Here is a 25,323-nt window from a genome sequence, read left to right as displayed (position 1 = left end):
CATTTCCTCTTCTGAGGAGTCCTCACTATCACTGAAACCTGGCTGACCCATGAAGCAAATGGCCACCATGAAAGGGGGACTATGGCATTATACCCATTGATGTCCATCCCTTTTCAAGCCGCACCCTCCCTAACTTCCATCTCCAAAACTCCAGGTATTTCCTTACCAGATCTAGAAATTTCATGGACAAGGCCTACAAACGAAATCAGTGACAAATCAGTATTTAACAACATTTTCTTCCTTGATAATACAGACACAGACTAAGGCTGTAATGATCCAAACAGCCCCTTTTCAGCCCTTAGCTTCAAAGCCATGATTGAGAAGAGCTTCCCAGCTTTGCTGAGCATTTGATATTTTTGTAAAGAATATCATTTACGTTGTAAAGAGCTTTGTGCTCAAGAGAAGGATTTAGCATGGAATATAAAATCCACAGGTAGGCAATCAATATTCCTTGTTTCATTCAATATCCTTTCATCTCACCAGAACTATTTATAATCAAAAGAACTTCTAAAAGGAACTGAAATTATCCTTGAGAATAATAATAAAAAACGACAGTCTCCCATAACCTTCCCATACACTGGGCTTGCTTTTAAACTGCAGACTGCAGTGGTCAATTTTTGTCAAGCAACTGCACAACACATCTCTCTAGCCTTAGTTTTAGTTTTAAATAATAGTTTCTGAGTCCCAACTGTGATGTATGTCAAAACTGCTATAATGAAAGGCATTAACCATTAATACCTGAAACTTCTGCATATGCTACTACTGTTAATCCTGATACTGCAATTCTTTACACAGACTACAAATTCATTTATTGCACTTTGCCTTTACTGAAAAATAGACTCAAATTTAAATTAACCATTCTTAATATATGCTTTTCACAGTTTTTCATCTATTCTTAATGTTCTTACCTTTCTTCTTTGTTGCATTTGTACAAACTTCTTATGTATACTTGTGTACAAAGCATAGTTTATTGATGGTAACGTCATTCCCCATAGTACCTATTCCTTTTTAATAGGGAATCAATACTGGATAATAATGCTCATCTCTACTAGAACTGCTTCACTAAAGACAAAATTCCCTATGCAGCAAACAGTCCCATGTAGGAAATATACAATACAAGCAATATCGATTGTGTGTGTAAGATGCCCAAAACATATCCATTTTTTAGATACAAAGAATCATTATATCATCCTACGTGAAGCCAACCCATTCTTTAAAACAGCCATTGTTTTGGCCACAGACCTTTTACAAGTTCTTCCCAGGTTCCAGGGCCCCTGCAACAAGCTTAACATTTGGACAATGAGTTGGATGGGAGGAGATGGCAACAGAGGCTGCAGCATCATGCAGGTGTCCAGGTTGGACTGGATAGTAGCAAAAGATGCTGTCAAGTAATGGCATCACCATTCCAGGTTCTGCTAGCCAGTCAAAAACTCAGTGCTGCAGCCTTAGCTTTGGTGTCTCCACTGCTGCTCCCTGATCCCCCCTCAGTTAAAGGCACCATCTTCTCTCCAATGGTGCTCAATGGCTGTACATAGAATTCTCCCAGCAAACTGCTGCCAAGTTAATTTACTGAAGGCAAACTCAGCAGTCACTCCAAAGATGATGAAGCTGAAGGAAACTGCTACTGTTGCTTTTTGAAAAAGCCAAAAGTCAGGGAACTCAAGCAAAGTCTTAAAAGTCATCCCTGCCACATCAGCACAACACCGTGTGTGACGCTTTCCATCCACTTACCCAGAGTGCCTTCTACACCTGATGGCCTGGTGGTAAAGAAAATGACTGCAACCTACGGTTATTGGAAATTGGCTATAGTTCTGCATATTGGTTTGACTGTTTTTGACTCTCGGTTGTTATCAACAGAGCAGGATGTTCCCTTCCAGAATGTAGCTTCCCATGAGTCGGAGGAGGGAATGTTTTGAGTAGGGTTAAGTGGGTCTTATCTTATGTGTCAAGGCTAGAAGGCATGAGTAAACCATTACAATCTGTAAACCTTGAGGGCTTGGATTGATGCCAGGCAAAGACCCCGATCCCTGTCAGCAATTCTTGGAAGGCTGGTATAAGGGCTGTAGGGTGTTCCATAGAGGTGGAGCGGGAGGTAGAGACCCCAGGCTATTGACTCACCCTGCAAGGCCTCATCTTTTCCTGCCCTCAAAAGAAGGGTATTTAACACAATGTAATCCTATTGTTCTCTGCGCAGATTTGAGAATTTCCCTGTGTTTATATTTTTTCTGCAGTAAAAATATTTAAAAAGGGTTTTCTCTCAGTGTGATTCATTGGGGCTGGCCAGAAGAACCCTATTTTGGCCCTTTGGCAATCACTCCCTACAACCTCAGTTATTCAGGGTCTGGGTTATACATAGGGCAAGACATCACTCTTGCCAGACATTTTGTTTCTTTTAAACCAGTGGTTCTCAACCTGTGGGTCAGGATCCATTTAGGGGTCCAACAACTCTTTCACAGGGGTCACAGCAGGGCAAGCAGCTTAGCCGGGGGGGGCGTCATCCACACAACAGCCTTGCTTGGTAGATCGAGATAGAGCATTCGTCTGTCTGGAGCATGAGAAAAGAGCAAGATGGTGGGAAAAGAGGCAGAATTGAACTGAGAAACCCTGGGAAAAGCCAATTTATATACAATCATGAACAATGGATCTTCACGCCACTGGTCAGTTTCAGTTTAATTTTTGTGAAAGAACACTTCTTTCACAAAAATTAAACTGAAACTGACCAGTGGCGTTAAGATCCATTGTTCATGATTTTATGGTTGGGGGCTACCACAACATGAGGAACTGTATTAAAGGGTCGTGGCATTAGGAAGGTTGAGAACCACCATTTTAAACTCTACAGTCATGCCCATCTCACACCTCAGGTCCTCTCTCTCACTTCCAGAGACATCTGCTGAAAGAGCAGACTGACTAGTAATCAGTCCTCACTCACACAGAACTACTGGGACTGGGGATCCAACATTGTTCCAATGACTCGCTGCCACCATTCATCCAGACCCAATAATAATATATTAAAAAAATATAAAACGAGCTAGTAAATTATGTGTGTGGTTCTTTCTCTCACATATGCAACCCGCAGTGTTAATCAAACAAGAAAGGTTTATTTATTATAAAAACAAAACACTGAGGAAAGTAAAGCATAAGAAACTTTTTACTTCCATTGAACTTTTGAACTGAGATCCTATTCCTACAACTAAGGATTCCTACAACCTTTGGTTACAATTTGACTATTTTCACCTTGCTTTAAGCAGCATTTCTGCACAGTCTGCTCTGTCAGAATTCCCCTTTTCATTTCAGCTCATAAGTTGTGGACTCCTACCCTAATCATAGAATCATAAAAGGGACCGCCAGGGTCATCTAGTCCAACCCCCTGCAGAAAGAAGGAAATTCACAACTACTTGCCCAGCCACATTGATCCCAATTCCATGCCCAGATGAAGCCCCACTCCCTCAAAAAAAAAAAAAACGGAATCCATGGCAAGTCTGGCCTGGAGGAAATTTGCAAGAAAGGGCCACAAGAGGCAAGCTCAGACAGAATCCCTTCTGCCCAGCCACTTACAAGTGGCCTAAATTCACAGAATCAGCATTTCTGTGAGGTGCTTAAAAACATCCAAAGAAGGAGAACCCACCACCTCCCAAGGAAGTCTGTTCCACTGAGGAATCGCTCTGTCAGGAACTTATTCTGGATGTTTAGCCGAAAATTCTTTTGAGTTAATTTTAATCCATTTATTCTGGTCTGACCCTCTGAGGCAATGGCAAACAACTTTATAACAAAAAAAAACTCTAGGTAAAGTTTAAAAGATCAAGGTTAGATTTATCACAGAAAAATGCCAGACTATTAAAATAAGACCTTGCTTCTGCACAGGTCCCTCTGGCTTTTCTTCTATCTATGCAATATCCCATTGAAACTTTCCCTCTTATTTCAATAGAATATACAGTGAATGGGGTACTGATTCTAGGTGTACACATTCAGATGTTCAGCTAGCAAGAACAGCCTTCAAATGTACAGCTATTATACAGAAAAAATCCAGTGTAATCTTTGAATGCAGTCTTTTTGTGCAGTGAACCCTCCTTTCCTACAGGGGGCAGACACACATCAGAATTCCATGCAATTAGGAAGAACCACTTTGACATCCCTCCTTCCCTACAGATACCTAAGACTCCAGTGGTATTGAAATCAAGGCTGGCTCTGACTTTAGAGACCTTTCACAACTTTTTGATTCCATATTGAAATCAAGGCATAAAATGACTCCCAGCAACTTTTTACAAATACATAGATTTAAATTTTATGGGAAATAAGTTTCAGTTACAAGAAAAATAAAATCACAAGATGATGCTCAATATTCAAGCATCCTTTGCTATTAAAAACTAAGGGTACGGCACAGTGTGAATAGCACTTCAGCCAGTCATTCTATGGCTATCTTTCTGAAGGAGGCACATATTTAAAAATTAATGCATTTTTCCCACTTATTTAATTCAAAATTGGATGGGGGAGATTTTGCTTTTTAAAGGAAGAGGGAGAAAAAAAAAAGATTTGGGTGGTTTGGAGCCAAATAGAGCCAGTCTGTGGGTTGTGATCCTCTCGGGGGGTTCATGACAAGGTGGAGCTGCTGCTGCTCTGTGGTTTCTTTATTTAGCCATGGCTTTAATAGCAACCGCAGCTACCACAGTCATCGCAGACAGCACGGTGATCAGAATTTCTTCACCAGAGTCCTGTTTGATCTCCTTGCCCAGGTCTCCCTCCGGAAGGCGCAGGTCCTCCCACACTTTTCCACTGTTTTGGACCAGGGCGAGGTCCCCATCTTGGATCCCAATAAACTGGGAGTCATTTCTCTTAATATTGGGCACATCCCTGTTGTGGACTGAAGATATCTTCATATTTCTTCCCAGTGAAGATGTCAATACCAACAAGATGCACTTTGGCATGCCCATGCTTGCCTGTCTTGAAGGTAGTCATCTCCACAATCTTGCAGGGACAGCCCCTGAACACCACACAGTTGTTTTTGCAGAGAGCGGAGAACTGCATGGGGAAGGTGGTGGAAGCCCTGGCATTGCCAGTCTCAAAGTCTAGGTCATCAGCCATGGTGGATTAGGTGTTATGGAAACCACTGCGAGCTCAACCTCCACCACTGCCTGCTGCCAATGTTGGATAAATTTTGGACACACCCAAACATGACTGAAATCTGAAGGAGGATGCTTCCTAGGATTAACATTTTTAAAAGATTAAAGATATCAATGAGAGAACAGAGAATTAAAGTTTCATCTGGATTCCATTATTTTATCATTTTAGATGTTCCTTCTCTATACTGTGTTCCTCAATTCTGGAGACCTCCAGCTCTGGGACACAATTCCAGATGGCTACTTAAGAAGGCAGCAGGGGAAAATGTAGGGATGATTTGGCAGCTGCATTCATCCAGTATGAAACGGGAAGTGATATCATCATGCCAGTGTGGTGCTCCATAATTCATCATAAATTCCATGGTTTGGAGTGAATCCTAGAGCATCCAATGGGATTTTAGTTCACTGCCACACATGGGTTACAATGTCAAATAACTTGCCCTCATCTTCCAATTACATCAGATCCACTTGGTTACAATGTTTTACCTATGAACCAATGAGCATCAGTAATGCAAAAGTAGGAATCACTCCCCTGGGGAAAAAATGAAATGCGGCAACATAACAAGTAAGCAGAATACTCCATACAAAACTCACAAATAATAAATAGTACAATGGAGATATCTCATTGCATGAGTTCTATTTTCAAAACTAGGTCAGATAATTTAGAACTCCAGAGTCCAAGGGAATTAGATTCTTGCCCACACCTAAACTTGAGCGAATATTAGTGCACTGTCTATTAATTAATTTGGAAAAGCAGAATTTGGAGAGCATCTCTAATATATAGCTAAAATATATGAAAGTTATTCCTACTAGATAGAGGAAACATAGAAAGTATCCACAGGTTATAAAGTGAAAATAGCCGTATACCTTCTTTGAAAACTCACCCAGAAGGCTTGAGATGTAAGGAAAGAATGCCTTCTTTCAGAAATGTGATCTCTTTTATATATGGCCTGCCAAATCACTTTGCTGTTCTTAAAACATACTACCAAAAATGCCAATGCCAATCCAGGATTGGAAAAATCATTCCACTCGCTCATGCATTATTGCACTGAAAAGCAATACTGGCAAGTGGGGCCTCGTGGGTGCCCTAAGGGAAGGTGAATGGGTCAGACCTCCTTGAACTTTAGGAATTCAGTGAATACAGACTCAGGCATTGGACTAAGTATCAGAGAACACTGGCTCGTTTTCTGTAAAGTCTAGTTTTCAGGAATATATTTAAAGATTTAATAAACATAGCAGAGATTGGAAACAAAGAGTTCTGATAAACTGACATGCTTTTCAAGGGAAATTGCAGCTTCAACTGATAGAGATGTTTAAGTGCCGCATTAGTGGTTGTTTAGGTAAAAGCCCAAAGGATAACTATCTGTTGCAAGTCACCTGTAAATGAAATTTTGAGCGCTAGGAAAGGTAATGAACATTTCCTACTATTTTGTACCAGGACAAAGGTATTCAGCACCATAGATTTTTTGAAATTTTATTCTAGCACTAGAAAGATAGCCCGCTGTAAGAGGGATACAGCAGGCGCTAGGAACTTACCCAGCATGGGTAACTTACCCGGGGGCGGCTGTCCGCGGCGGCGGCGGCAGGGAGGCCCCGGCAGCGGTGGCAGGGTGGCCCACGGTGGCGGCGGAGGCAGAGAGGCCCCGGCAGCCACGCTCCGCGCAACTGCCAGGGGCTCTGTCTGGTGGCGGCTGGAGCAACTGCGAGCCGCGCTGCACGCGGCTCGCAGTTGCTGGGGCTGGGAATCCGGACCCTTCCTCATCACAGACAGATCCCGCCTCATTACCCCTTAGCAAATTATTTAGTCCGCGGTGCCTGCGGCGCCGCGGGCGGTGTTTAGATATTGGAATCATTTGCTAGTTCCATGATTGAAATGAGAAACTGGATGCTCAGCAAAGTTTATTTCAATTGCTTTTCTTAACAATGATCTGTACAGTAACTCTTAATAAACTTGATAGGCCTTTTTTGTGATAGGCAAGGAAAGAGCATCAAGAAATGGAAAAGCAAAAGGCAACAACCTGAATTTCACCTCTGAAGTCTGCATGAGCCATAGGCAGACAGAAGGTGACTAATAGTTCCATATCCTCCTACTCATTACATAACAGAAAATGATAGTGGCATAATATTCTCCATTACTTCATTGTGCAATAATCTGCAGAGGACCACCTCACCCACTAAGTACCCCTGAGAGCGTTACAGTCAAGTGATCAAAATCTATTAAGGATCCTTGGCCCTAAAGAACTTAAACTGGCCTCAACCAGGGCCAGGGTCTTTTCAGCCTCGGCTCCAGACTGGTGGAACGTTCAGTCTAATGAAATAAGAACCCTACAGGACCTTAAACGGTTTTGCACGGCCTGCAAGACAGCTGGTTCGGCAGGTCTACGGTTGAGGTCTGAATTACTTCTAATGTTTGTTTGCTTCTCACCCATTTACAAATTCTGAAGATATATTTCATGGCTCATCATTCCCTACCCCTTGGAAATAGGAGATAATTGTGAGTGAATTGGTGCTATTTATTTTAACTACTGTAATTTTACTTTTAAATTTTATATTATTTATAATATACTATGTGTATTTTAATATTGTGAAGCACTAAGAGCCATCAGGGTGGCACATAAATTCAATAAATAATAAGTATAATTATACAGGATAATTGTTTTTTTTGTAGCCACTCTCTGCTATCTTAACAAAGGAGCAAGGAAGGTTTCCAGTGCCAAAATAAGGAGACATTTGTAGCATTTATCTGGTAGCATATCAGTCCCTAAAGACTGTTAATACTGCTAATTTCTCTAAAACGGATAATAGATATGACATTCTTGTAAAGATTTTTTTTAAATATGTTATCATTTTTGCTTCTTTGCAAAATTCTCCTTGCAAACATTCAGGAAAAGGTTGCAACATCTTTGAAGTCACACTGTGCAAAAACAACCACCACCCTGAAATAAACCTTTCTGGCCTATATTGATATTAAGATCCTTAGAATCATAGAATCATAGAATAATAGAGTTGGAAGGGACCTCATGGGACATCTAGTCCAACCCCCTACACTATGCAGGACACTCACAAACTTAATGCATTTGTTGCTTTCTGCAGTTGGTAAGTCAAACAAAGTCTCTCCTAGACTCCAATTATATCTGCTGAAAATATATTCAATTTCTATAACATGGCAAAAGGTCCAAATTTATTGCTCCTAGAGTTACCTGCCTGGATGCTGACCACCTGGTGAAGGAATCCTTCCTGACTAGTTCTGTGCATGTTGCAGAATATAGAGGAGGAACAGAGACTTGAGTAGGTGGGGAAAACAACAACAACAGACTGTCATCCCTTCTGGCACAAACAGAAAATAACACGAATGACCATTCAGTTCCACTTTGCAGTGAGATTTGGAAATGATCAGAAGTAGCCATAACATGATGTTGTTTTTGAACATCTCCATATACTGACATGAAGTGAATGGCAGATACAACACTCCCCTCCATACCCTCTGCACGTGCCATGACACTAGGAAAAGGGTGAAGCCTGTGGCATTATAAATAATTTCTGGTTACTTACCTTGGAGACCACTTTCACAAGCATTTTGTATATGGTATGTTGCTTGCATATTGCTCCATCATCACCCTAATTAATAATCTTTCAGATCCTTGTTACCCATCTTGAACATTTGTTGCTTTGAATGCCAGATGGACACTACACATTTCCACCTCTCATTGTTTTCTTGCCTTCTAATTTTGCACATGAGACCAATATTATTTTACAACTTTACAAATATATTTCAGGCCTTTCCTTGTCTCTGTAATTATTAAATGAATTCTCTTTTCAAGCTTTCTTTGTATTTTGTGCAGATTTTATTCCCGGTGTAATAATTCTTCTAGCTCAGATCCTCACTCTTCCTTATATTCCTAAAGTTTAACAGTCTTAGTAATGTTACTTACTCAATTGTGTTCTTGTCCACTTTCCCCGTCATGTTAATGCCATAGAACTGCTGCATAGCAGCTATTGCAGATTTCATTGTCTCCGCAGTACGCAACACCGACATTCTTGGGTCAGTTGGTGGAAGATAGCCGTACTTTTGTAACCACACCTAGAGTGACAATCAGAATTTGCATTAGTAAGGGTTTGTAGTCTTCGGTCTCCTAATAGTTACATAATTAAGCAGTTAATTCAAATGAAAGAGAAGTAAACTGGATAAGTTAGGTATGTTTAAATCCTTTGGAAATCAAGAATTAAAAATGCAAATAAGTACTTAGAAGCCAATTAATTTAACAGTATTTTTAAAGGGCACTTTGATTTCTCTGGATTATTCTTGCCAACCTTGCTTTGTACTTGTGCAAACTTTCAGGCATGAAAGGAGGCTGCACAAAAGCATCATTCGGTTACTGGGAACCCTGTTTTTCAATACCCATTCAAATATGCATGCATATTTTTTCTACCCCAAGCAAATATCAAAGACTCTCTATCAAATGAAATGGCTGGTTGCTGATTAGCAAGATTACTGCCCTTCAAGGCTGTCAATAGATATTTCAAAACAAGTAAATATATTATTGTAAAATACGGTGTTTCCTAAAACAATAAGACTTTAGTTCCCATCATTTTTTTTTACAAATCACCTTTCCAAAATATCCACCAGAATGTCCTCTAGAACGCAGCAGTGACATCAAAACAATTCTTACATTTTGAAAAAATGGTGTGATTTGACAGCACCTTTTGGTTTCATCCCATACACTTCCAAAAACATGTGAACCTTAAGAATAACATGGTAATCTGGCAACATGGTTATTTTGGGGAGGCTGTTGGAAAGGTAAGACTTTGTCATGGTCAAGGGATCATTGAAGTGGGTAGCCAGGCAAAAGATGTGGACACAACATCCCTAGCAAAATTTGTGGCAGGGGAGACAGAGTCATTAAATAGTATACATGGTATGTCTGATGTTGAAGCTTCAAAGGCAAAAAGAATGCACTGTAATGTCAGACGTAACTCCTGCCCTTCTATATTGCCAGTCGTAGGCTCAGGAAAATGAGCTATTGTTCCTATACATCAGTGGTTCCCAAACATTTTCAAACTGTTGCTCCCTTGGCTCCAAAGCCACATCCCTAGTCTCCCTACACTCACACACACATGCATAAATGCACAGGCACACACACACAAACAAACACACACCTCTTTCCTGGTGTTAGGTCTACTGCAAATTCCAAAAAGAGTATTGCCTACACTTCTTTTTTTGGTTGTTGTGCAGTGGCTCTATTTAATATTTTAAAATATATACAAGTTCTTTGTAAAAGTCATATGTAAAAGAAGAAGCAGTAGCGTTGGTTCTTATATGCCGTTTTTCTCTATCCAAAGGAGTCTCAAAGTGGCTTGCAATTACCTTCCCTTTCCTCTCCCCAAAACAGACGCCCTGTGATGTGGGTGATGCTGAGTGAGCCCTGACATTACTGCTCGGTCAGAACAGCTTTATCAGTGCTGTGGCGAGCCCAAGGTCACCCAGCTGGCTGCATGTGGGGGAAGAGCGGGGAATCAAACTCAGCTCGCCAGATTAGAAGTCTGTGCTCCTAACCACTACACCAAGATGGGGTCCTCATTGGGGAGAAAGACGATGGGAAAAGAGAGAAGCAAGGAATGGAATATCCCATGACTGGGAGTAAGCCAGAGAAGGCTTTGGGGATCCTTTCACTTGTAGTGATGTAAATTAAAAGTACTTTAATTGAAGAAATTCACCATGTACGAAAGCAAATAAATAATCTCCCAGGTATCAATACCAGCATATTTTGATTTGGTGTATGCAAGCCAGCTTTCAAACAGCATGCTAATATATGACCTATATATTCCTCAGAGGAAGCAGAAAGCTACTATGTGAAAGGATCTCAAAGTAGGTGACACCGAAACATTTGAACTAGGATACAGATTTTAGCTCTTGTATGTGCTCCTGTCCTAGATATTCTCATCTAGCCTTTAATCCAATTCACACATCCTTTAGCAGCTTCTTTTTAACTGACTGAAAAAACAGCTTAATAGGAATAGTTCAGTTTCATGTCTCTTTTCCACAAATATACTTCATGTTTAGTTCATGACCTGGAAAAAGATTTCTTAGCAATTGCTTCTGAAATGACAGAAAGGAGAATGAGTCTCTTTAGCAAATAGCTAAAATACTTTGATGATATTGACACTAAGGCTTTGCCTGACCAACTTCGGTTTGAAGATTCTATAAAGCCATCTTGACTGACTTCTTGTAGACTGACTTCTTTCAGATCTGATTCAGACTTCCCAAATGAGGAGACCCTGGAACCTTTAAATATATTTTTCATTTACTTCATTTATATTCCACTTTTCTCATAGCAGCTTACATTCAACCCTGCATCAACTTTTATTGTATTCACTAAAGGCAAAGCCCATTACACCCAGGGAAACAATGGGCACTAGGATGCACACCTGCACTGTGATCTTCCTTGGGGACTGGCCACATGGTGAAAGCTCCTGCCAACCCCTGGACTCTTGAGGCCCTGCCTCCAAACCTCAAGGAATATTCCTGTCCCAGAAGTCACCAGCCTCCAGGTACAGCCTGGAAATCTTCTGGAATGGGAGATCATCTGCAGATTATAGATGTCCGCTCCCCAGGGGAAAATGGCTGTTAGGGAGGGGGGACTCTGCAATGACAACTCTTCAAGCTCCTGGAGATGAAAGGGCTTGCGTGAGAGGGGGGAACTCTGTGGCAATGTGCCCCAGACAGGTTGCAGGATGCCAGTCTCCAGTTAGGACATGGGGAATTGCTGGAATGACAGATCATTTCCAGGCAACAGAGATCAGTCCCCCTAGAGAAAAGGGCCACTTGGGAAGGGGAATCTCTGGCTTTGGATCCCATGGAGGTGCAGGGATGCCAGAGTACAGATGGGGAACCTCATCAGGGTATAATGCCAGGGAAACTGATCTTGGCTGTCTGGAGATCATCTGTAGTAATAGGAGACTTCCAGGTGCTACCTGGCAGATGGCAACCGTACCTACCAGCAAGAGAGCAGAGAGACAGAATGCAGGTTTATGCTCTACAGCAATGCTATGAAAACTGTCTTCAGGTTCTTTTTATCACTAGTCTTAAAACTTTGGCTTCAAGAGGGTGAAAGGCTGCTGCTGTTAGCATGAAGCTGTGGGAAAGCAGCACATGAATGATAATGAATCCTCCCATTTCCCTCTGCTTTGGTGCTCCCACAACCACCTATCCTCTGATGATTTGGGTGTTTGGTTTACAGCAAGGCAAATTTCTTCCACCCATGTATTTGTAAAACCCCTGTGCCCAAGAAATCACTCTTCCATGAACAGTTTGAGATAACATAATAGCAGCAGTAGAGTGTTGTGATGGAAACACCGTTTCAGAGCTCATTTTCTACTAGGGGACAACTTTCTGCCTGAAAAGAACAGCACAGATATACACAGATATACATGCACATGAACATTCTGCGTACGACTGGCTCAAACACAAGCAGATCCACAACCTGACCTAATTAACCACAAGGGGAAAGGCATTCATTTCAATCACATTCCATTTAATTAGCTAGTATGATGAAGGCATCTTAACACCATGTCTGCCTTGAGTATCTTGGATCTTTGGAGGCTGCCCTTTGAACATCATGCTGGATGACTGTTGGCTGCCATGAGCTGATGCTATGTTAATCAGCATGACCTCCACAATTAGAATGCAAGATCCCTGTCATATTCCAACTGAAATAGCAATTCACACCGCCTTGACAAAATAAAAGGATTATAAGGTCTGTACAGGAGTGAAACATACATCAAATGCAGACATTCCCCTTGAGAGCCAAGCACTCATACCACCTGGCTGCAACAGCCCCATCCTTCCTTAAGGTCCCTGTGTCCTCCGTTTAAATCTTGAAGAAGCATATCTGTGAATATATGCAACATAACATTTCTGCAATACCAACATTTGGGTTGGTCATGGGACAGTGCCAAAGATACTGGTATTCCTAATCCCTATCTTGAAACAAATATGATGTTACAGGGGTGTGGGAATCCCTTCCCTAAGACTTGCAACATTAGTTTTTAGGTAGTGTTGCCAAAACCCAGGGAAATATCCTGAACACTTGGAGATGGAACCCAGTGAGGATTCTCAATGGGGTACGATTCTATAGAGTCCACCTTCCAAAGCAGCTGTTTTCTTCAGGGGTACTGATCTTTATACTCTGGAGATCAGTTATGATTCTGGGGATTCTCCAGTCTCCACCTGGAAGTTCAAAGTAAGCAATAGGGTGCTGGGATTCCAATATGGGACATCAAATATAGCAATAGACTTCAAGCTGCAGTTGATTCTTTAATATTCAGAATTCTAAATAGATCCCAACACGTTTTGCTACATAGATATATCAAGGGACATCAGTTTCCAATGGTTTTCAACTGGCAACTTCAATTTAGAAGAACAATCTTTTAACAGAGAATCTGGTATATATGATTCTGTGACCTGAATGTCATACAGCAAACCAAATACTCTTATAACAAATTCTATAAACAGCTAGCTTAAGGTGTTCCAGACATAGGTCCCTATGTCCTAGGAGTAGCTGTTTATAGAATGTGTTATAATAATAGTAATAATAGTCTTTGGTTTGCTGTATAGCATTCAGGTTACAAAACCATATATACCAGATTCTCTGTTAAGAGATTGTTCTTCTAAATTAAAGAATCAACTGCAGTTTGAAGACTCCCTGGAAGTCTGTTTATTATACTGATATATTTGATGTCCCATATTGGAATCCCAGCACCCTATTGCTTTGTGTCTGGTCCTTCACAGGGTCCTGCCTCTCCTATTTCGTTCTTGCTTCCACGTGGAGGTTGGCAATCCTAGTGAACCTGGCAATCCTAGTGAAAGCATATCCATGTTAGTAGCTTTAGCAGAAAGTTATGGCCTGAAAATAAAATTGGTAGTACAATAATTTAAAAGTAACCTTTTCTTTATTGCTTAATATTTTTACCTCCTGCACACAAAGGAAGTAACCTTCTACAGTACTACCACCCTTCCCCTTAAGAGGATTTCTTTCGCAAAGAAAATAAGTTACACTGAATTCAAAAGTGGGACTTCTTGGCCAGAGAAGTACCTCCCAGCTATACCTGCACTCCAGCTACAAAAACCCACTCAAAAACTGAAGTGGAGCATCTTTTGTAATAATAATAATATCCAGAAGGACAGAATTAGCTGGGAAATCTGCATACAAATTTCTTCATTATTTGCATAGAGAAAAGCAGCAGCCAGAGTGCAAATATAAATATTGATGCAGACTTGAATCTGAAAATGCACAACTTGCAGAGCTATAAAATCACATGAAATGTTCCTTTTTAAAAACCATACAAATTGACAACATCTCAACTGAAATGGCTTCCCCCATTTTGTTATTAAAAGGGACTAAACATATTTACATAAGAAATACAAAATATACTAACAGATGATGAGTACGTTAGTTTGGAAAGCCTCATGGCAGGACAGTCCATTGAAATCAAATCAAAAGGTCAAACTGCAACGTTCCTTTTGGGGGAAATGACTATTTAAACTGAATGTGACATTTGGTATTTCAAGCTCTCTTATAAAATAGCTCCACATTTATTGTTTCCAAGTCTGCATCAGCAAATAGGAGGCCCTGCCCATTAGACACATAATGCAAACATAGGGGGGAAATCTTTCATTTGCTCTCTAACAGTCCTGTGTATTTCTGTTCAGGAGTTAGCCCCACGAAATTCAATGGATATGTATTCCAAAGCAAGCACGTGAATTATAGCAGCGAGGGAACTTTGAAGCCACAACTGCACGTAACAAGCATCAGAGAATATTTCGAGGAGCCTGATGTTCCATAGGAAAGCACCTTTAGGAAATGCAATTAAAAAAATTAAAATATGTACAGACACCAGTTCTGAAAGTGTGCTTGGTTTTATTTTTCTCTTCACACTGCAGATGGCTTCACTGGTTCCAGTGGCTCAGTGCCCACCAGCTTCAATGAAAACAGGAGTGAGTGCCAAAGTAAGTGAATGAAACAGAGGTCGCCTTTATGCAATGGAAGATTATTGCCTTTCCCTTCCTTTTCACACCTTTTCAAAAACTAATCATACCGCTACTCCCCCTTAACACAGAAGTCCACTGTATGCAAGCTAAGGTCTGATCTATCCATTTTGGTAAACAGAGCTAATGAAGGATCTTATTCATTCATTTCAAAATTGCAAACCCTTCGTACGTTTGCAAATATATCAATAAGCCACAATTGCGTCCAACATTGTTTGAAGTAATAATGGCCACTCCTGTAATCAAAGAGAAGAGCTCTTCAAGCTATGTGATGCTACAAGGCTATTTTTAACTCGGTGCTGTTAAAGAGATCTGATTTTATGACAACAACTGTATCTTAGAACTCTACATCTAAGTTTTCCCTCTGCCATTTCTTTGATGCCTATGACTGAGAGAGTTCTAATCTCCTGCACCTACTGGCTTGGGTGTGATATGAATTGGAGACCACTTTGTGCCATGCTCCCAAGATAAGTGTGGCTCAGCACTCCATGCCCCCTAGTAGGAGAACATCCCAAGCAGGATAAAAAGATGCTTGATCATTCACTGGTTTGACTCACAGTCTGATCTGCATTTATAGTCAGTACAGTCAAATGTTCAATCAACTGTATACCTGTGTCCATGCAATGCATATACTTTGGCTTGTTAAAAATATATATATAACTGTCCATGTGTAACTCCACTACTTAGTACTGTATGAAACCTATACAAACATCCTGGTCACAGTCAGAAGAAACTCCAATCTGAGGCTAAACAGGAGGCAACCCTACAAAGGGCATTCTTGGTCATGGCGCCAAAGCTCTGGGACTCCCTCTGCAGGGAGATTCATCTGTCTCCATTTAGTCTACTGTTAGTAGATTAAGAGTTACTTTTCCATAGATTACTTATTTACCCTCACATCCACAATTCCTCCCCATCTGCCTTTCTAACTATATTTCTAAGCATACAGAATATTCATTTTTAACAATGTCTCATGGTTGTGAAGTGTTTCCTGGGTGTGTCATTGTTTGCCAGAGAGGGTGTTTAATGGCAAAATCAAATTTATGAATGCTCATTCTTGCACTGTGTCAATTGTAACTGTTGTCCAACATCTGACAAAATCTTTTAGTTTTAATTGTCTGACCAACAAAAGAGGAGTTCTAGGGCTGGGTGGTTCATTTTATTGCACTGTTCTTGGCACACCATGACTCCATGATCCAGTGTTGGTTCCTAGAAACTGTTCAAGGTATCTTGCAAGAGAACTGCAGGACATGGATTCCACCTCCGGCAACAGGAAGGCGGGGCCATCACTTCCCCATACAATTCAAGGTCTAACCCTCTGCTAGGCCATCAAAAGTAGAAGTACCTGGACAGCTCCAGACCTCTGACTGCCCTGTTGCCAGTCCCAGTACTGCTGCAAGTGGGATTTTTATGTATTTATTTACTTTGAGTTAAAAAGGACAGCCAGGTCACTTTGTGTCACTGTTGCTCATCTCAGGCTCTGCAAGCAATATCAGTAACAGGTGTTCACTTGCTCATTGCCTCCTCCTGCACCATTTGATTGTATCTGATCTGGTTTTAGCCCTGGCCACTGGACTGGCAAGTCAACATCCCTTGCCATGGTCACTACAGCAGTTCTTTGGTCAACTCCAGCAAATCATATTCTGAGAGACCTTCGCTTAATTGTGTAGTCTGTACAACTAGAAAGTATTGTTCATTAACCACGATGAAATTATATCATTTTCTTCCCACCATAATTATTAAAATGTCTCAATTCTTCCCACATGTTTATTTAGGTTAATGATGATGATGATGATTTATTTATATCTCATCTTTCCAGTATTAAGGGAGGGTTACAATCTTAAAAACATATACAAGGTTAAAACATTCCAAATTATGCCAGTTATGCCCTCAGATGGGGGAGTTTTGGCAAAGCACATCTTCCATATCTTCTCCTTCCTCCCCAAGCAGTGAGGCCAGCTACTTTTGGCCTTGACTATAAGCCCGGAGGAATAGCTCCGTCTTGCAAGCCCAAGGAACAGATTTAGGTCCCACAGGGCCCTGATCCCTCCTGGGAGCTCATTCCACCAGGCTACTGATTGAGGCCAATTTCACCTCTTTGGGGCCAAAGGCCCTGAGCAGAAGTTGCTGTGACAATCTCAATGCTCTTGGGGGGTTATAAGGGAAAAATGACCACACTGGTATGCTAGTTAGAGAGCATTAAGGACTTTAAAGGTTAGAATTAGGGTTGTGCGCTTTGGCACCCGAAGCGGTCGTTCACTCCCAACGCAGCCAGTGCTGCGCAGCGGGGGGAAGGGGAGGTGCAGGCATCAGTGTGCCAGCAGGTGCACACATGCAGGCGTGGAGCTCCATGCCTGCACGTGTGCACCCACCAGTGCTCTGACATCCACGCCTCCCCTCCCCCCGCGACACAGCACTGGCTGCATCTGGAGTGAACAGTTGCTTTGGGCACCCAAGCACCCAACCCTAGTTAGAACCAGCACCTTGAACCTGATTCAGTCACCAATCTAAAGCCAATGAAGCTGAGTGAGCACTGGTGTTATATGTGCATAATGAGTCCCTGACAGGATTTGTACAACCACATTTTGGACCAATTGTAGTCTCAAAGGCAGCCCTGCATAGAGCAAGTTGCCCTACGGCTAGGTCTGGCTATGAGAGATAAGGTGCACAATGTCACACCTGACACAGATGGAAACGTGCCAGATGGGCTTTCTTCATGTCAGGAGCCTCAAATGTTAATGAAGGATCCAGAGTCACACCCAGACAGTGTTAACTGTACCTTGTCAAATACTGGGAGCTGTATCATTTGCCCCTCTATACACCGGCCCAGCCAGAGGACCCCTGTTTTCGCTGGATTCAACTTCAGCCAGCTCCACTCAAGCCAGTCTGCCACAGCCTCCAGACACCTTGCCAGGTTGTCTGGGGGTGTTGATGGATGACCGTCCATTAACAGACATAGCTGGGTGTCATCCACACACTACTGACAACCCAGCCTGAAACTCCGAATCAGCTGGGCAAAGTGGCGCATACAGATGTTGAATAGCAGACCTGCATTTATTTTCTGTAGAGCTGCATTACTTTCAGTCAAGATAACTGAGGAGTGAGGAGGGAAGACTTCAAAGCATAAAAGATTTTTGTGTGAACAATGAGGTCCCATTTTCCATATAATGAATATTAAAAACAATTCTATCTAATATTTTCAGAATGGCATTTAATGACTGAATATCTGTATTCCTGAAGCAATGCCATGAGTAGTGTCTTCTGTTAGTTAGATCTCTCTCTTTTCTTTCTATACAATTTTGTTTTACTTCTTGACAAAACTATTTTATTCTTCAAAGCAACCTGGTGCTTTATTTTTCTTTGCATATTTAAATTCTGCCAACATTCAGAAACTCTAAAATGCCTTTTATCCAATGCTTACTTGCATTCCATCTAATAAAAGTTATTTGACTCTAAATAACTAAATAAAAGTTGGATCTGCGTTGTCATCCATAAGAATGCAGCTCCAAGAACTCCCGTGGCAATGATAAAATGACAGTGAGTCACACAGGATAAATTTGTTCAACCGGATCAGTACACTTCTGCTCTTTCCTTGGCATTAGCCAGTGCATCCAAGTTGCTTTTCTAATTTCCATATATTTCCGAATTCTAGTAAATCTTAATATCACCTTATTTAACTTCTCTAGTTCAACAGGCTTTTTCCTTTTTATTGCTTGATAGGGTCCATTCCAGCATTCTTTATCCAGTTGTATTGGCTCAATGAGGTGAAAATACAGATTGACAAGGCCAGATGGGTTGAGTAGCAAATACCTCTCTGAACACAAGCCTAGCAGGACGGATGACTGCACACCTCCTGTATTAACCTGCAGGTCCCTCTAATGCATTTTAAGTGACCTACATTTAATCCTCAAAAATGATTATTCAACTGGGATTGAGGCATGGAGGAAAGAGTTATATATAGGCAAAGTTAAGAACTGAAATAGCTACTCACTCTCTTGACAACAGACTACCAACACACATCATCATTTCCCATAATTACATGGATTTTAAGTAGATGGAAGATTATATTATTGTGACTCCCTAAATTTTCTTGTAGAAATATATATACCTCACACATAAAAACTTCTTAAGGCTCGGCCGAAAGCTGTTAAATATTTAGCATAAAGAACCATAATTCTACGGATTTTATAGATTTATTTCATACAGGATCTTGAAAAAGCAGGATAAATATTTTAAAATAAGTAAGTCAATAAATAGCTAATTCAGATGATGCTGTGTAATCTTAAACCCTATACGCTGTAGCGTTGTTTAGAATTATATAGTGTCATCTAAATCAGTGATTTATGCATTTACTTATTTTTAAAAGAATTATCTTGCCTTTTCAGGGTACCGTGTGCAATAGGATTAAAACACGTACAATTCCACTTAAACAAAAGTAAGGAAAATCTTTTCCAGATATCACTGTTAGCTTTGCCATCATCTTGTTGGATGATGATGATGATGATGATGACCGTGATGATGAATGGTCATAGTCAGATATTTGACTGGTAGATTCTGTTCTCCAGTTTGAGATCTAGCCAATTTCTTGGGAATTGCAGAAGTATCTTTACAGGATTCTTGGTGTTCCAAGCAACACTGTATTCCGGAGCTGAGCTGGGGTTATTTGTTCAATGTCCAGAATGTCCAGGTGTTTCTCACCTTTTCTAGAATTGTGATATCAGGGCTGTTATGCTCCAAATGTTCATCTGTTTCCAAGTAGAAGTCCTAAGGAATCCTTGTTTCACCATTGTCCATTATTTTGTCTAGTTTGTGTTCCCATGAATTTCTGGCTGATATTTAGTTATACTTTATTATTAATTAATTTTATTTTTAGCCTGTCCTTCCAGAATTGCTCATGGTGGGTAACGAAATTCATAAAACATCATAAAAAAGGTTAAAAATATTAATCGAATGTAATTTAAATGCCCCCAACTAATATATTCCTCATACCGTATGCCACCATTAGAGGACAGGATATAATCCAATTTACAACAGATGTTTCTTTCCCCTGTTTGCTATTCAGTTCTTGGTATCTATTCACATATTCCTTAAACCATTTTTTTAACTACTACTATTTTTTTAATAGGTGGTTTCATGGAACTGTTCAAAATGATGTGCAAGCTGTTCCCCTGAATGGTTTCAGAAGCCAACAATGGTGTGCAAGAAGTTAAAATTATTCCTTCCAGAATTCATTCCCTTGTCAACATTAAATTTTACCTGCCACTACTAATAAAGTGACATCCATCTACTTCCTCCAACACTCTAGAGACTTCACCATCACAATGAGGAAACACACCACACAAATAAACAAAAAAATCCCTATGTTGAGGCAACACGCCAAATTTAAGGTGACAAGTAAACTTCACTTTGTCTCTAACACTATAAGGCCTAAGTGAAGAGGTGACATAGGACACACCTGGAAGCTGGCTTTTATTGCATACCATCCTGTTTGACCTGCACACACAGTTAATCCCCGCCAGCTCTGACAATTGGCAAGAGCTAGACTGCCCTTTGGGCAGCTGCCAGCAAGCAACTTCCAAGACACTTCTGGGGACTACAGGGATATAAAATGTGTTCATATTTATTTTTCACTTGGCTAGATACTTGTATGGAGAGTGGCAGTTTATGGTTTAGCCTCCATGTCAGAACAGCACAGTGAGAGAATCAGGGGTTGGAAGAAAGCTTTATGAATTGGAGGGGGGGGGTTTCTGAGTGTTCTGAAACTTCAAGAATGAGGGATGAGAGAAGATTTTAGAGCACCTTCCTAAGCATTTTTACTCAGAAGTTAAGATCTCTTGAGTTGACGTGGGACTTCATAATAAGAATGTCCAACTCTGTAGTCTTGTGCCTAATTACACATGCTAAGACAGTTTGGAACATATCTCATACAGGACTTCTGTGACAACACACTGAAGCTACCCTTTTTCTCTACTGGGGTTTTTTATTTCAGTAACGTTAACCGTCTCTCCAATCTTGATCCAAAGAGCTTTTTCCTCAGCTGCTTTCTATAGCTAAGCTTGCGTCAGGAGATCCATTAACATCCCAATTTCTGAAAACTTATGGACACTCAGCTTAGCAAAAGTTCAGCTGATAACAACCAAATTTAAAGTTTGTTAGACACATATAGAGCGCTCATAAATCAGACACTGTCAAATATTTACTTGAAATAAACTGTAACTAAAACAGTTTTTTTTTCTAAACAAAAAAATGTAGTTCATCAAAAACTCAAGAATGTCCATTTCAGTTTCTTTTCCTGTGGCATTTTGAGCAACAAGCAAAATGTCAATGCTACATTTAATTAGTGCGCTCCAAATATCCAAATCAATGTTCCATTTTCCAACATTTCACATGAGAGCTGGAAAGATATCAAATATGGTGGCCGTGTGCACTATGATACAAAAGGATATTTTTCTCTCTCCCGGATCGTGTGTGTGTGTCTTTCTCTCTTATCTGTTCAACAGTAAGAACATACAGTATGTACTTGAAAAGTCTTTGTAATTGATCTTTGTGAAACTTCCATGGAGATCTCCATGCCATTTCAGACATTACAGAAAGAGAAGTATTGACACGGAGAACAGTGCCTTAATATCTGAAGGGCCCTTATAGGCCACACTGGATGTTAAAGGTAAAGGTAAAGGTATCCCCTGTGCAAGCACTGAGTCATGTCTGACCCTTGGGGTGACGCTCTCCAGCGTTTTCATGGCAGACTCAATACGGGGTGGTTTGCCAGTGCCTTCCCCAGTCATTACCTTTAGTTGGTGGGAAACTGGTTTGTTTTTGAATGCACAATTGACAGGGTGCTATAGTTAATTTTGGATCCCTGATGAGGCTACCTCTAGAATACACATTCCCAAATACATTCGTCTCATTCACAAACTACAACATTCTTAAATGTATACCTTAGAAAGAGGTGAGATATGAATTAGCCTTATCTATACAAAAGCATGTGATTGTAAAAGTAGCAAATTTCTGTACCTGGGTACAGTGCTATGGGACATATGAAATTGGGTAAGTGGGGATGCATGCAGACGTGAGTCTTTCAGGGTACTGTGTGCTTGTTGCTAGAGCTTATTCTGTAATCAATAAAGCTACAGCTGTGTTTCCAAAGCATGTCAGAGTGCTGTCTTCTTCTTTGGGACCAGTGGCTGGAAGTGAACCCATGGTAAGTTGGCAGAGAGGGAGTGGAGTTTGATCACCTTTTCCTGGCTTTCCAGCCTTTACTCGATTGATTTCTAACTGCCAGACATTGTCGTATTAGGCTTGCCAGCACTGGAGGCAGAACCTGGAGAAGTTGGTGTTTGGAGAACGAGCTCAGCAGAGATTTGATGCCATAGAGTCCATCCTCAAAACTGCTATTTTCTCCAGGGGAATTGATCTCTGTAGAAAATGTTGCGGATATATGACTCAGGTTTGCACATGAATTGAAAAAATCCGAGTTAACAGAAAAGTTTCTGAGAATGGAGCTGAGAGATAAAAGGAGAGCACGTTATTCAGATAGGCTCTTGATTTTCAAACCAAGGTTTGCCATTTTATGTTTGCACCTGACCACTGGAGGCTAGTGCAATTTACCCAAAGCAGCCGAACTGTGAGGTTACCTAGGGCAGTGATCCCCAACCCCCGGTCCGGGGACCAGTACCGGTCTGTAGATCAGCCGGTACCGGGCCGCAGCTCCTCCTCCTCCCCGGCTGCTGCCTTGGGGGCTGCCTTGCCACTCTGCCGCCAGCTCACCTTTGGTGCTCTCCACCGGCTGCCATGGTGGGAAGTTAGGGGTGCCGACGGGAAAGCAAGCGGAGCAGGGGCTCAGGCGGCGGAGCGACGTCCCTCGGCAAAAGACTACCCCCCCCAGGCCTCAGTAAAATTGTCAAGTGTCGACTAGTCCCCGGTGATAAAAAGGTTGGGGACCACTGATCTAGGGTAAGCAGAGGCTTCATTCAAGAAAGTTTGAACCTTAGATGTATGATTTAAAATGGCAATTGTTATCCAACTAACTTGTGAAGCAGTTAAAACAATGCACAGTGTGTTCAACAACACACTCAAATACTAAGTTTTTAACCAACTTAATCCCTCTGAGCTCAGATGTGAAGCAAGCTGCAAGTTACTTCAGTTAGCATTGACAAGCTATCAGAGATCCCACTCTCATCATGACATTGCCTCTCTTTGCTGTGCAGCAAACCAGTGTGCACAAGGGCGTTTTCTAGCATGCTCTGTCATTTCAGCATTATGAAATGGGAAACATGTATTTCTTTAGCTGAATCTTAAGAGACATCTTTTCAAAGCATTTTCAGTCATCCAAGTTTGTACTCACTATGCTTAAATACCTGCTGGTTTAGCTCTTGCCCTGCTTGCCAGATTCAAGCAGGGAGCCAGTCATTCACTAAGCTGCTCAGATGGATATCAGCAAATTCAGATGAACTGGGCTTGCATAATTACACTGTTTTCTTCTATCAATAAACAGCATTTTTTAAAGCAGCCTCCTCTCAATCTCGGCCCATGTAAAATGATTAATAATAAAAACAAAAATGGTGTATTTGAGATCGTTGAATTGAGACTTGCTATTCAGGTATTTCTGTGTGCCATCAGTATTTCCCCAAAAATGTAGCTGAAGCTGCAACAGTTCCTGATATCACTTGTTTAAAAAAATGCTGCTACTGCCTTGGCAATGCAGGGGGGAGAGCAAATCCCGCCTCCTCCCCATGCCATTTCCCCAATCTGACATAATGCTGGGGTAGGGCACTAAGGAAAATTACAATATCGGTACTATTTAAAGTCAGAAAAATGCACAGAAGGGAGGCTGGTTCTCTTTCTCTCTTCACATCACTATGATGTCAACTAAAATCTGGCTTTTGTAGTACAGTTTAAAGGAGTTTATGTATCATCCCATGCCTGGGGAAAACAGGGATGCCCAATCTTGTTGTACTTGACCCTGAGACTTCACATGCAAAGACTGAAATTCAAGCTTCTCTCTGTCCCCACCACACAATTTGTTGCCTTGCAGATCTCATCAGAGTAATCACAATGGTACAAGGCACTAGGCCATGGGTAGCTTTTAACCAGAATTTAAAACAAGGTTTGAAGCTTGTTAGTCCTTTCTTTGAGCCAAACCTGGCTAGTATAATCCTATTCCACAATCATTCCTGACCAAAAAAAAAGAAAGAATTTGAGGGGAAGATGGGATAGAAGAAGAAAAAGATTTGGTTTTTATACTCTGCTTTTCAATACCAGAAGAAATTTCAAAGCAGTTTACAATCACCTTCCCTTCCTCTCCCTACAACAGACTAGGCTAAGGTAGGCTAAGAGAGCTCTGACAGAAACTGCTCTGTGGGAATAACTCTAACAGGACTGTTACTAGCACAAGGTCACTCAGCTGGCTGCACGTGGAAGAGTGGGGAATCAAACCTGGCTCACCAGATTAGAAGCCACCGTTCTTAACCACTACACTAAGCTGGTGTACATGCAAGACAGCAGTCTATTCCCAATATCTAGCCAAAGCATCACAAAATAGTGGTTGGAACCTGAATGTTAAGAAACACACTACCAAAGGACTCAAGTCAAACCAGAGAACTCCTGCACTGTTCAAAGGATTGGACTAGATGACCCTGGTGGCGCCTTCCAACCCGATGATTCTATGAATCTCTGCAGCAGAAGAGATTTTGCAAGTCTAGCTGAACCAGTTCAAAGTGCAGTGCCCAACAAACTCAGTGCCAGTGTGGTAATGCTGGCTGATGTCAAGCACAGAATCACAGTCCAAGCAGGGGTGGGTGTTAGCATAGCAGAATCAGCACGATGTACAGTGCTCAGAAAACCCAGTGCCTTCTGTTCATAATAGTAACAAGGATTTGCCACTGTACCATTCTTGAATACATTCTGTCATCAAACAGGATAGGGATGATGTCTTGATACCAAAAAGGGCAAATAAAGAGAAAGGGCTTTGGAAAAATTAAGAGAAGAGAGAGAGAAACGAATGAGAAATGTGTGGGAAAGGAGAGGAATAAAGAGAAGGAAAGGTTGTTTTATCTTGCTGCAGCACCCTACTGTTTTGCAACATTTAGATGAGTTGGGTGCAAGGATAGGAAGAAAAGAAAATGACATGCAGGCTGGCTTTGTTGTAGGATCTGTTAAGCAAATTTG

The 25,323-nt window shown here is 41.2% G+C and overlaps 1 protein-coding gene and 1 pseudogene across 3 annotated transcripts in view; both read right to left on the bottom strand.

Moving 5' to 3' along the window:
• The window catches only part of MMP16 (matrix metallopeptidase 16), a 187,437-nt gene that overhangs the window by 99,479 nt on the left and 62,635 nt on the right, over positions 1 to 25,323 (bottom strand). For all 3 annotated transcript variants that reach the window (XM_077351973.1, XM_077351974.1, XM_077351975.1), the window contains exon 2: positions 9,047 to 9,195. In XM_077351973.1, coding sequence (XP_077208088.1) covers positions 9,047 to 9,195 — 149 coding nt within the window. The remainder of the gene's footprint in view (positions 1 to 9,046; positions 9,196 to 25,323) is intronic.
• LOC143844204 (eukaryotic translation initiation factor 5A-1-like) lies at positions 4,626 to 5,501 on the bottom strand (annotated as a pseudogene).

Source organism: Paroedura picta, chromosome 9 (genome assembly GCF_049243985.1).
Source record: "Paroedura picta isolate Pp20150507F chromosome 9, Ppicta_v3.0, whole genome shotgun sequence".
Taxonomy (NCBI): Eukaryota; Metazoa; Chordata; class Lepidosauria; order Squamata; family Gekkonidae; genus Paroedura; species Paroedura picta.
The sequence above is the reverse complement of the archived record's forward strand: the minus strand, read 5'-3'. Positions and strand labels throughout refer to the sequence as shown.